This window comes from Enhydra lutris, unplaced genomic scaffold (genome assembly GCF_002288905.1).
Source record: "Enhydra lutris kenyoni isolate GAN:26980312 unplaced genomic scaffold, ASM228890v2 scaffoldscaffold20, whole genome shotgun sequence".
Taxonomy (NCBI): Eukaryota; Metazoa; Chordata; class Mammalia; order Carnivora; family Mustelidae; genus Enhydra; species Enhydra lutris.
The window spans coordinates 32,569,271-32,581,860 of NW_019154104.1; the positions used below are offsets into that span (position 1 = coordinate 32,569,271).

Here is a 12,590-nt window from a genome sequence, read left to right on the forward strand (position 1 = left end):
GTGACCCCGGGGGCTTGGGGGTGGGATGAAGCCGGGGTGTCCGAGGAGGTGCTGGGAGGGTGCTGGGTGTGGAGGGATCCTGCGTCCTTCTCCCAGGTTGGACGACGTGGGGTGCAGACAGGGAGACTGAGGCCCAGGTCCACCTTGGAAGCTCGGGTCCCTACAGGAGCCTCAGAGACTGTGGTGGGGCTTCAGGAAATGGGTGGAGGTTCCAGGGGCTCGTGCTGGTCTCATTGGGGTGGGACAGCCAGGGCTCCCCGGGACTGGGGTTGGGCTCTGACCCCTGGGGACCCCCATTCTCTGTGTCTGTTGGCATGCTGCCCTGGGGTGGGGCTCCAGGGAAGGGATGGGACCCCTCCAGGCCAACGTGTGATCATCTGGTTCAGGCGGGGAAATGGAGTCTGGGGGGGTGCAGGGAAGGGCCTTGCCTTGGAACAGGCTGGCTGGCCCCTGGCTCCGACCCCTGGCTCCTGTGGCCTTTTGCCGGGACTAGGTTTCTGTCTGGGCCCCGTCTGGTCGCTTGTAACTGCACCCTGGCCTCATTCAGGGTCCCATGTGCGTGGGTTGTGTGAGCCCGTTTTGAGGGGCGTTCTCTGTGCCCATGGGGGGCGGGGGGCCGAGGCACGCCTCACAGCTTGGGCAGGAGGACGGACCCTGCCCGGAAGCGCACCCTGAGCTTTTTCCTGACTTTCTGCCCACACTGCTCCCATGGGCCACTCTGAGGTACACCCCTGAGGGTGGTTGGGGGTTGGGGTGGGCGGGTGGGCCCACCCGCCCACACCCCGGCACCCCACACCCGCAGCCTCTCCAGCGCCCAGAGGCTAACGCCCCGCAGAGGTGGTTGGCTGGGTTCAGGCTCTCCCCAGCAGGCCCGCCCCACCCTGCCTGGGACTGGCCTCCAGGGCCTTGGGTGACTCTGCCAGGCTGCTCCTTCTGGAAGCCTTTTCTTACCTTGTCACGCCCAAGCCCTCATGAGACTCAGAGCCTACAGCCCCGGCCAAGCCTCATGGCGTCAGTGTCCCTGGGAGCTTGCTAGAGGAGGGACTCTCTGCCCGCCAGGCCGTGGAAGTGCCTGGCGGTGGTGGGCACACTCAGCTGGACAGGGCAGAGTGGCTGCAGGGGAGGGGCTCCAGCCGCTCCGGGGCCTGGCTCTGACCTTGGCCTGCCCACTGGGCGGGTCTAGACCATCTGGCTGAAAGCAGGGGTGGGTGGGGGTGGGCCGCGAGTCTCCAGCACTGGGCCGCCTCCTCCTGGGGCCTGGTCTCCACCCAAGTATTCCGGGGCTGGGGGCTCCTCCCGTTTCTCCATGGTGGACTAGCCCCGTCCCCTCCCCCTCCCCAGTCCCTCCGTACAGGGAGCCCCTGGCCAGCAGCCCACCCGCTGCCCACCCCCTCCAGCCTGTGCCCCCTCTCTCTGGCTCCCTGGATATTATTTGCGCGAATGTCACAGTCAGAAATGCCTCCTGAAAGGCATTTCACATCGTCACAGAAAAGAAGTTAGATTGCGCTCGATTTCTGACATTAATGTCCTACTTAAGGTAATTCATCATCTCGCGGTATTAAAAGAGACATCCTTTCTGTGGGTGCGGCGTGGGCCCCTCCCCCCTTAGGAGTGGAAGCCCTTTTTTATGCAAAACGTGTTTTTCCCTACCTCAGAGCCATTCAGCGCTGCTTTGTAATATCTGAACACTTGGGGGAGAGACTCCGCCGCCCTTGTCTCCTGCAAAGACCCTGTCACTTCCTGAACGAGAGGATCCTTACAGACAATGGCCCGTGCGTTCAGCTAGGACGGGTGGCCCGCCGGGGGCCGCCCTGCCCCTCGCCGCAGGCTGGGGTCCCTGCGTGGGGACTCGTGGCCGGCTCCCAGCACACCGGCCGTTTCTGCGCTGCAGCAGCCCCTCCTCAGCCCCCCGGGAACCCCCTCCAATCCGCACAACCCATGTGGCTCCTGAAGCGGCTGGGAGTTCATACTGAAAAAAAAATTGCCAGAAATTACCGGGAAGTGCACATTTTGCCTGCTTAGTGGCAGCCTTTGGAAATGAAGTAGTTTTGTTCCTGTCGTCGGGAATAAAAGAATCGATTCTCGCCCAGGTTCGGGGAGTGCGGCGGGAAAGCATTTCTTAGGCTTCTCCCCCGAGAGCGACCCTCCTTCTAGGAGCGATTTTGCATGTCAGTTTGCCACGTGCTGAAGGGGAGGAGATGGGCCTGGCGCGAACCCCCCAGTAAACCAATTTCGCCGGCGTTACGTATCTGTCACTTAGGATTAAACCCGCGAAAAATATTGGCTCTGAAATGAGTCTGGTAATTTGATTTATGCTGTAGTGGAGAAATCGAAGGTTTCATCGGGGGGCGGAAGGTGGTGTCCTTCAGCAGAACGTGGTGTCTGGTGTCCCTCCCTGGAGGGGCCCTAGAGCCCCGGGGCTCCTCTGGGTCACGGGGCTCCCCCGGAGCCGGGCAGAAGATGCAGCTCGGGCTGGTTCTTCTCCATGCGGGTTTCGGGGTGTCTGCAGCACAGCGTGCCGGGCGCTTGTGTCTAGGTCCCAGCCCCCCTCCCTGCTGAGCCTCTGTTTCCTCGAGGGTGTTGGGGCCGGTGGTCCGGCCATGGGGACGCCTGTCTTCTGCAGACCCGGCACAGGGGTGGGGGGCGGGGGGCACACTTTTGTGTCTGTTTTTGTATTTTAGGGTCACACGGGAGCAGAGGCTGCTTGGTCCCCGACCTGGGCCCCAGGCTAAGGCCCTGTTCTGTCCCCTGTGCTCCCCGACCTGCGCCCCCTGGCCAGGCCTCAGTGTCTCCAGCTCTCCCTGTCAGAGCTGAGCTCTCCCTCCGGGAGGACCACCATGTGTGTCCTTCCCCCCGGCCCCGGATGCCGCCGTGCCTGGGGTTTGAGTTGGGCTCCCTAGCTGGCTCTGGGGTCAGAGCCCTGGTCCCCTAGGCCATCCCCCTTGTGTGCCTTCGTTCCTCCCATCAGGCGTTGCTGTCAGGGTGTCAGGGCTCCCGGTTGGCCTGGGGAGTGGGCCGGAGGGGCTCTGTGGAGGAGGCAGAGGCCCTACGGGCCTGGGGGCGGAGCTGTCAGCTGAGGTTGGGGGATGGGGGTGCAGGGGGGGCCAGGGGGTGGGAAACGCACCCCTGGGAGCATTCCGAGAAGGGTCCCCGTTGGCTGGGACTAGGGGCTGGTTGTGCGGCCTGTTCTGCTCGCCCCTCTGGCTTCCCGTCTCCCTCTGCCCTCGGTTTGGGATCTGGGATTGGAGGAGAACCACTCTCAGGCCGTATGACCTGGTGTCACAGTCGACTTGTCCTCATGTTTCCTCCCTCCTTAAGCCTCAGTGGGCCTGGGCTGGGGTTGGCCGGGCTGGCCGGCTGCTAGGGAAGCTGGAAGAGCTGCGCCCTGGGTGTGGGGCTGCTTCTGTTCCCCAAAGCTCTGTGCCTCCCGGTTGAGCTCACTTAGCTTCCAGCTCTGCCTCAGACGCAGCGGAGGGTGTGGAGGAGCCCCAGGTCAAGGGCAGATGGGGTGCCCTTGGGTACCATCCCACACTTTCGTCCTCTGTTCACTGAGGTGCCCGGAGCCTTCTTCACTTTAGTTCTTCCCCACCTCCTGCTCCCCCCGTTCTCCCCGACACTGTCCTCTCCGACCTGTGCTCCCCCGTCCTCCCCCACGCTGTCCTCCCCCACCTCCTGCTCCCCCTGTCCTCCCCTGCCCTGTTCTCTCATTCTGTCCTCCCAAACCAGTGCTCCCCCGTCCTCCCCCACCCCTGCTCCTGGATGCACTGCCCCCCCCACCCTTGTGCTCCCCCATCCTGGCGCGCCTTCTCTGCTCCTGCCCTGCTCCGGGCTAGCGCCGCCTCCCAGTGAGCCTCACTTTGTCCTGCCTGGCTGATCTCATAAGGGACCTGCCGTGGCCAGAGCTGGGACGCAGGCACCCGCATTCCTGCGGTGGGGATCCCCGTGCCAAGGCCTGGCCCGCTGTCTCAGCTCGCGCGAGCTCTTCCTGGCCTGTAATTAGCGGCCGCCGGGCGGGTGGGCGGCCGCTCAGATGCTCCCTCCCGCCCGCCTCCTGCAGGTGAAGGTCATGCTGCGGGTCTGGCCGGCGCGGGGGGCGCAGCCCTCGGCCGAGTCCGCATCCTTCCTGAAGGTGGACCCACACAAGAAGCAGGTGACCCTGTACGACCAGGCCGCCAGGCCCCCCGGCAGCTCGGGCCCCCGACGAGCCTCTGCCGCGGCTCCCAAGATGTTTGCCTTCGACGCCGTCTTCCCCCAGGACTCGGAGCAGGTGAGGGCGGTGGGCACCCCCAGGGGCCGGCGCCAGGCCTGCGCTTGCTTCTGGTGCCCAGGGAGGAAAAGGAGGGGGTAAGAGCGAGGCCCAGTGGCCCGGGCCCGGCCTGCAGTGTGTTACCCTCCTTGGCTCGGGCCTGGGGTCCTCCTACCCTTCCCCTGGCGCTGTTGTCGGGCCATTTGCAGAAGTGCTGGGTTTCTGTGGGCTCTGGGGAAGCTTTGGGAGCAGGGTTTGCTGTCTGCTGGGTGTACGTGAGCATCAGGGGTGCGGTGGGGTCCACGTCCCAGGTTGCCCCCACAAGGGCGGTGTGAGCTGTGTGCCCGACTGGCCCATGCCATGTGTGTCGTGTGTGTGCGTGGAGAGCTCCGAGAGCTGGGGTCTGTGTGTGCCAGCCTGCCCGCCTTCTGAGCTGCCGGCCTGCATGGGATGGGGATGGGCAGGCATGGTGGGAGGCTGGGTGTCGGCCCCGTGACCCTGGTGCTAGCCTGGTGCCCTGTGCCCCTCTCACAGGCTGAGGTCTGCTCAGGGACCGTGGCTGACGTGCTCCAGTCAGTGGTGAGTGGGGCTGATGGCTGCATTTTTTCCTTCGGCCACACAAGCCTTGGTAAGCATCCCCCATCATTCCTGTCCGCAGTCTCTGGGCCTCATTTTGCAGGCAGGACGGGGGAAATGGGTTATCCCATGCGGGCAGTGGGTGGGCCCAGGATGGGGGTGGGGGCACGTGGAGAGAAAGCCCCCTGCAGTCCTGGGAGGCAGGGGAACCCTGGTCTCAGTGTCCCCAGGTTGGCCCTGAGGGCCCCAGGTCGGACCTGGGAGGCAGCTGGGCGTGGCTGGGCTCTGAGGGCATGTCAGGGTGAGTGTGCGGCCCTGACACGTCCATGTGCCCCCCAGGCAAGTCCTACACCATGATCGGGAAGGACAGCTCGCCCCAGAGCCTGGGCATTGTGCCCTGCGCCATTTCCTGGCTCTTCAGGCTCATCGAGGAGCGCAGGGAGAGGACGGGCACCCGCTTCTCAGTGCGCGTGTCCGCGGCAGAGGTGTGCGGCCCCGACGAGAGCCTGCGGGACCTGCTGGCCGAGGTGGCCTCCGGCAGCATCCAGGACGCCCAGTCCCCGGGCGTGTACCTGCGGGAGGACCCTGGGTGTGGGGTTCAGGTACGCCACCGGCCCCGCGGCCACGGGGTGGGGGGCAGGGCCACGGGTCCTGGGGGACAGTGAGGATGGCCTCCGGGAGGCAGGCCCGAGTCCCAGCTTGTGCACTGTCTTCCCCAGCTGCCAAACCAGAGTGAGCTTCGGGCACCCACGGCGGAGAAGGCCGCCCTGTACCTGGACGCGGCGCTGGCGGCCCGTGGCTCCCGCCGTCCCGGCTGTGGCTCGCACCTGGTCTTCACGCTGCACGTCTACCAGTACCGCGTGGAGAAGTGTGGCCGCGGCGGGAGTAGGTGTCGGCTTGCGCACCCCCGCCTGCCCTCCCTGGGGTGCCTGGGGTTGGGGGAGCCCGGGGATCCGGGGGTCGGGGGATCTGGGGGCCTGGGGTCAGGGGCATCCGGGGCCGCTCCCCCACCTTCCCGCCCTGTGCTTTCAGTGTCTGGAGGCCGCAGCCGCCTGCACCTCATCGACCTGGGCGGGTGTGAGGGGGCGCCTGGCCGGGGCGGGGAGGCCCCCGGGGGACCCTCATGTCTGCCTCTGTCAGCCTTGGGCAGTGTCATCCTGGCCCTGGTCAGCGGAGCCAAGCACGTGCCCTACAGGTGAGCGGTGGGCTCCTTGGTGGGTGGTGGCGAGGTAGTCCCCTAGGAGCTAGCCAAGAGCACGCAGGTGCATCCAGGCTGCCTGGACCCCTGAGCTCCTGGGGCCTGGCTGCCCAAGGGCCGGGTGCCAGAGCTGGACCTGGGCTCCAGGCATGACTGCATCCCGGGGAGAGTTCTGCCTCTTTCCTTCCATTCCGCCCCGCCACACCCCCATGCCCAGCCTCCCGCCCTGACCTCCCCTCCCCAGGCCTGCAGCCTCTGAGCACCCCTTGCCCCCAGGGAGCACAGGCTCACCCTGCTGCTGCGTGAGTGCCTGGCCGCCCCCAGCTGCCGCACCACCATGATCGCCCACGTCTCGGACGCACCTGCTCGCCACGCTGAGACACTCAGCACCGTGCAGCTGGCTGCCCGCATCCACCGGCTACGCAGGAAGAAAGTCAAGGTTGGCTCTGTCTCCTGCCTGCCCCTCCCGCCCCCTGAGGGCCCTGTGAGGGCCCCTGCCCAGCATGGTGAGGGGCCTGCCGCCCATCCCTGGCTGGGCTCCCCGTGTGCCCCTGAACAAGGCAGGGGGCTGTGCCCCAAATCACCTGGCACCCAGGGCGGCACTGGAACCGCTCCCAAGGGGTTGCTGTGTACCTGCTGGGGGGTGGCCTGTGTCCCTCCTGAGCCAGCCAGCAGGACACTCCCTGGGCAGCCCTCGGCGGGATCGTGTCCTTCCCCCAGCTGGGATGGGTGGATGAGGCGGTGGGGAAGGTGGCCGCTCACGCAGGCCTACTCTGTCCCCAGTACGCGTCCAGCTCCTCAGGTGGGGACAGCTCCTGTGAGGAGGGCCGTGCCCGCCGCCCCCCGCACCTGCGACCCTTCCACCCCCGCTCCGTGGCCTCGGAACCCGGCCGTCTGGCCTCCAGCTCGCCCGGAGACCCCGACTACTCGTCCAGCAGCGAGCAGTCCTGCGACACGGTCATCTACGTGGGGCCCGGTGGGGCGGCACTGTCAGACCGCGAGCTCACCGACGACGAGGCCCCGCCCGACTTCGTGCCCATCATCCCGGCACTCAGCCGCCGCCCGCCCTCCGAGGGCCCGAGGGACGCCGACCACTTCCGCTGCAGCACCTTCGCGGAGCTTCAGGAGCGGCTGGAGGGCATCGACGGCAGCGAGGGCCCCTCTGGAGCCCTGGGTGTCCCCGGTGCAGCCCAGGCTGGCCCGGCCTGCGGGGGCAGGAAGCCCTCACCGCCCGAGGCCGCCGCTCCCAGGAAGGCGGCGGGCTCCCCGCTGGTGGCCGGAGCACCTCGAGGCAGCCCCACCCCAGACGCCTGCCGGGGTGCCCTGGAGCCCTCTAAGGCTGGTGCCGACCGGAGGGATCTGCTGGTGCCGGACAAGGCTGCTGGGGTCGGGGGTAGGAGGCCACTGCCCAGCCCGGCCCCTCCGCCTCCTCGGCAGCTGGAAGCCAGCAGAGTGCCGGAGGACCCGGGGGGAGGGGGCGCGGACGGCGTGGTGCGGACGCCCCCTGTGGGCAGGAGCGGGCAGGCGGGCAGCCCCCGGCCCCCCGCACACGGCCGCCGTCTGGAGCGGGGCCTGCTGACCACCACGGTCACACTGCAGCGGCCCGTGGAGCTCAATGGTGAGGACGAGCTGGTGTTCACGGTGGTGGAGGAGCTGTCCCTGGGGGCGCTGGCCGGCTCCGGCCGCCCCAGCAGCCTGGCCAGCTTCAGCAGCAACTGCTCTCTGCAGGCCGTGGCCTCGGGGTCCAGGCCGGTCAGCATCATCAGCAGCATCAACGACGAGTTCGACGCTTACACCGCACAGGCTGTGGGCGGGCCCTCAGAGGGGGCGGGCTGGGCTGGGAGCAGCCAGGGCACCTCGGTCGGTTCCTGGCTCAGCGAGGTCAGCATCTGCATGGACGACCGCCGCAGCCCCGCGCCCCCGCCTACCTTCCGGGCTGGCCGGGACTCGCCAGCAGGGTCCGACCCCGTGGGCACCCCCGTCCCGGGCGGCTCCCCGGATGAGGGCAGCTGTCGGTTCCCCGAGCACGGCAGAGCAGACAGTCCTGGCCTGGCCCGGAGTCCTCGCCCTGGGGACGTGGCTTCTGCAGCCCCCGGCCGACCTGGTAGGGAGTCCCCGGCCGCATCCCCGTGGGGGGCGGCCCCCGCACAGACGATCCACTCCAGCCTGCCCCGGAAACCGAGGACTTCCTCAGCGGCCGGTCGTGCAGGCTGTACTCGCCTGGGCCCGAGCCCACCCGGCCCCGGAGGCCTCTTCGAGGACCCCTGGCTGCTCCGGGCAGACGAATGTGGCCCCTGCCAGGGGCCCTCGGCCGTCAGGGCCCCCAGCCCAGCCCCAGTGCTGGCTTGTGCCCGGAGGGTGGTGGATGGCTGTGAAGTGGCAGCCGGAGCGGCCCAGAGGCCAGAGGCCGTGGCCCAGATACCCCCGCTGCGGAGGGGGGCCACCACGCTGGGTGTGACCACACCCGCCACATCCTACAGGGACACCATGGCGGCTGTGGCCGCCTGTCTGGGCAACCCAAAGGCTGCCCCCAACAGCAAGCGGAGCGTGGCTCCCAAGGGAAGCCTCTTCACGAGGCCTGGGGGGGCGGCCCCCCCGGCCCCTCCTGTGCGCAAGTCCAGCCTGGAGCAGAAGAGTAGCCCAGCCCCGGCTGCTCCCCAGGGCGGGGGCCTGACCCGGGCTGCGGCTGCTGCCCTCCCCCGAGGGGAGGAGGAGGCCAGGGCCGGGAGCCGGGCTGACCACTCCGTCGCCAGGGCCACATCCAGCCTGAAGGCCCGGGCGGGCAAGGTGGAAGCCGCGAGCCGGCCCAGCGCCCACGGCTCTCTGGAGCGGTGCGAAGGCCCTGCGCACGGCAAGGCCAGGGAGGCTCCTGGGAGGGCCCGGGCTGTGCCCAGGTTGGGTGTTCCGCCCCCCAGCCCCATGCCTGGGCCTGCTCCCGCCTGTAGGGGCAGCCCGGCCAAAGGTGTGGGGGCCCCCAAGCCCCTGGCCGGCGGGAGCAAGGGCCGCAGTCCAGCAGTGGGTGGGTCGAGGGCCTTGTGTGCTCCCGTGAAGCCACTGACCCCAGTGGTGGGCAGGACCCCCGGTGGCCCCGTGATGGCTCCCCGGGCGGCCCCGCGGGCTGTGCCTGGTGTCGGGGCCAAGGCCAGCCGGGGCACCATCATGGGCACCAAGCAGGCGCTCCGGGCTGCCCACAGCCGTGTTAACGAGCTGGCGGCCAGCGGTGTCCCCGGGAGAGGCGGCCCCTCCTGGGGCTCAGCGGACTCGGACAGCGGCAGCGACAGTGGCGTGAACGTGGGGGAGGAACGGCTACCCGCTGTCCCCGCACTGCCCTCCCCCTACAGCAAGGTCACGGCCCCGCGGCGGCCCCAGCGCTGCAGCAGCGGCCACGGCAGCGACAACAGCAGCGTGCTGAGCGGTGAGCTCCCGCCTGCCATGGGTCGCACCGCGCTCTTCTACCACAGTGGCGGTAGCAGCGGCTACGAGAGCGTGCTGCGTGACAGCGAGGCCACCGGCAGTGCCTCGTCCGCGCCCGACTCCATGAGTGACAGTGGGGCCGCCTCGCCGGGTGCCCGCTCCCGCAGCCTCAGGTCCCCCAAGAAGAGGCCCACAGGTGGGTGTGGGTGCGACCCCCCACTGGGCCCCCTTCTGCCCCCACGCTGTCCCCGAGGTTTGGGCCATCCCTGTTGGAGCGAGCTGCTGAGGGCCGGTGTCGCAGGTCACCACGGTGGGGCATAGGGGTCAGGGGAGGCCTTGGGTGTAGGGCACCCGGCCTGGAGTCCCTTGGGCTCAGGTCCAGCGGCAGGGAGCCCCCTAGCCAGTGGGGGGGGCCCAGTAGGTTGGGCCGGCTTCTTGCTGTGCACGTGGCGGAGGGAGTGGCCGCCGGCTGGGGCGGCGAGCAGGGAGGGACGTCCCGAGAGATGTGGCAGGGACACCACTTGGGCCTACGGGCCTGGTGGGAGGGCTGAGGACCCGGTCCAGGGGGGCGGTGGGAGTAGGGGATGGTGAGCAGGGCCTCGGTGTGACTGGGGCGTTGAGGGCTGTCTCCAGGAGAGGCTGGCCAAGAGGCTGCCCCCGTGTGGGGCCGCTGGGGCAGCTGTCCAGGCGAGAGGGGGTCTGTAAGGGCTGGGGGTTTCTGGGCGATCCCCTGGCCAGGCGCTAAGTCTTGGGATCGGGCCGCAACCCCCGCTCACCCAGCACCTCGGCTCTCGGCTTCAGGTCCACAGCGGAGACGGCTGATTCCGGCCCCCATGCCGGACACTACTGCCCTGGGCCGCAAGCCCGGCCTCCCTGGGCAGTGGGTGGACCTGCCGCCGCCCCTGGCCGGCTCCCTGAAGGAGCCCTTCGAGATCAAGGTATATGAGATTGACGACGTGGAGCGCCTGCAGCGGCACCGGCCGCCCCCGAGGGAGGACCCGGCTGAGGTCAGGGCTGGCGGGGGCTGGGGCCTGGGGTAGGGGCTGGTGCGGAGAGGTCCTGGGATGGCAGGGTGGGCTCCCTGGGGGTTGGCCCAGCGGCCAGCTGAGCTTGCCTTCCCCTCTTGCCCGCAGCCCTCCCAGGATGTGGAGAAGGTAGGAACCAGCCCTCCCAGCCCTGAAGCCGTGGTGGCCACCGATGCCCACCTTGGGCCAAGTGGGTGGCTGCAAGGACCTGAGGTCACCACTGTTGTCCCGTGGAGCTGCCCTGCTGAAGGGTCTCCCACAGCTGTGCCCCTTCGTCCTGGGCCTGGGTCCCAGGCAGGCCTTGGCAGGCTACTCTGAGAGCGCCTGGTGTGAGCCTCACCTGTGGGGGACCCGGGGCTGACCCTGCCCTCCTTTGAGGCCCCAGTGTAGGTCTGCCCGGGCCTGGAGGCTGGAGGAGGGTGCCACGGCCAAAGCCCGGGACGCTGGGAGACCCCGTCGTCCTATAGGTCTGAGCCCCCTGCCTGCCCCTTGCCCCCCAGGGTCTGGTGTGCGCCAGCGCCCGGCTTCGGCTGGCGGAGCGCAGGCAGCAGCGGCTGCGGGAGGTACAGGCCAAGCACGAGCAGCTGTGCGGGGAGCTGGCGGAGACCCAGGGCCGGCTGATGCTGGAGCCCGGCCGCTGGCTGGAGCAGTGTGAGTCCCCCGCCCTGGGGAGGCAGGGCTTGCAGGACCCTGATCCCTGCTCCCTGCCCTGGTTTGCCTCTCCTGCTCTCCATCCCTAAGCCAGGCGCTTCCCTTGAGAGCTCCGGCCGCCCTCCTTCACCTTGGCCCAGACAGGGACCCAGACGCTGGGCGGGGAGAGACGCCTGTCCTTGGCCCCTGACCCACTGCTCACTGTCCTTCCCCAGTCGAGGTGGACCCAGAGCTGGAGCCCGAGTCGGCAGAGTACTTGGCGGCCCTGGAGCACGCCACGGCCGCCTTGGAGCAGTGCGTGAACGTGTGCAAGGCCCACGTCATGATGGTCACCTGCTTCGACATCAGCGTGGCCTCCCCCGCCGGCCCGCCGGCGCCGCAGGAGGTGGACGTCTGAGGCTGGGCCCCGGGACGTGGGGAGGGCATGTGGGATGGAGCGAGGACGTGGCGGGGGTTGGAGGGATGAGGGTGCGGAGGGTCAGGGGCCGGCCCAGTGTGGGGGGCTCTGAGGCGATGAGCATGAGGGAGGGGTTGGCCAGGCGGAGTGGACGGTGGAGGGGGGAGTGAGCGAGTGTGCCAGAGATGAGACGGTCACCACCCAGACAGCAACGCAAGTGCCTTTAACCTTGAATCGACTTTTCTCTTTTTGCATTTGGTGCTAAGGACTCAAGACACCAGCAGACGGTGTGCTCGGGCTGTGGCCTGGGCAGCGGCAGGGGGCCGTCCGGGGCCAGGCTGGGCCCCTTCCCAACCAAGCAGTTTCATGTAGCAGGACTGCTCTGGGCCCCGCTGGCCCAAGGGTCAGGATGCAGGACTCTTCCTTTACAGCTGTTTCCTCTTGGCAGAGCCGGCCCCGGGGGTCACCAGACCACAGTCTGCGTCCTTGCTGTGGATTGCGTGGGGTGTGGGGTCCTCCGGGGGGGGGATGCCCCATGTTCCCTTCCCCCCCGGGACCTGCTCTGTCCTGAGGATACAGAGAGGGCAGCGCCCACAAGGCACCTTCTTCTACGGCAGGAATTCTTACCAAAACCACAAGCAAAAAACAAAACCAACACACACACACACACACAATGGGGGGGTAAGGGTTTTGTAAAGGTTCTGTTAGGTTCATATTTTTATATCATTTTGCCTATAAATGCAGTATTTGCAGTGGGAATTTGGAGACAAATGATCTATGTTTTTATGGTTTTCTATGGAAGGTATCCCTCAGGCCAGGCTCTTTCTGGGGGGCGCCCGGTGGGGGCGGGGGTCCGTGGGGGCTCTTCTTGCCACATGCAGACCGGGAGGGCGCCTGCCAACATATGTGTGTCCCCGTCACAATGGGCTTTGTTTTCTGACCCTTGTGCATTTTCTAGGGGCTCCCAGACCTTTGTACAAATGTGTAGATAATCTCTTGCTACGGCTTTTATTTGTGAATAAAAGACACATCCGTTGTTAAAATGGCTCCTGAGCTCACTGGGTGCGCTGCCCTCCGAGGGTC

General features: G+C 67.8%; 1 protein-coding gene across 1 annotated transcript in view; it reads left to right on the forward strand.

The window, feature by feature from the left end:
* LOC111148547 (kinesin family member 26A) overlaps window positions 1-12,348 on the forward strand; it is a 37,945-nt gene extending 25,597 nt beyond the window's left edge. The window contains exons 6-15 of the mRNA XM_022505188.1: window positions 4,058-4,267; window positions 4,781-4,874; window positions 5,162-5,424; window positions 5,542-5,707; window positions 5,855-6,017; window positions 6,297-6,459; window positions 6,804-9,630; window positions 10,236-10,441; window positions 10,960-11,110; window positions 11,326-12,348. Of these exons, the coding sequence (XP_022360896.1) occupies window positions 4,058-4,267; window positions 4,781-4,874; window positions 5,162-5,424; window positions 5,542-5,707; window positions 5,855-6,017; window positions 6,297-6,459; window positions 6,804-9,630; window positions 10,236-10,441; window positions 10,960-11,110; window positions 11,326-11,507 (4,425 nt within the window). The 3' untranslated portion in view covers window positions 11,508-12,348. The remainder of the gene's footprint in view (window positions 1-4,057; window positions 4,268-4,780; window positions 4,875-5,161; window positions 5,425-5,541; window positions 5,708-5,854; window positions 6,018-6,296; window positions 6,460-6,803; window positions 9,631-10,235; window positions 10,442-10,959; window positions 11,111-11,325) is intronic.
* The last annotated feature ends 242 nt before the right edge of the window (window positions 12,349-12,590 follow it).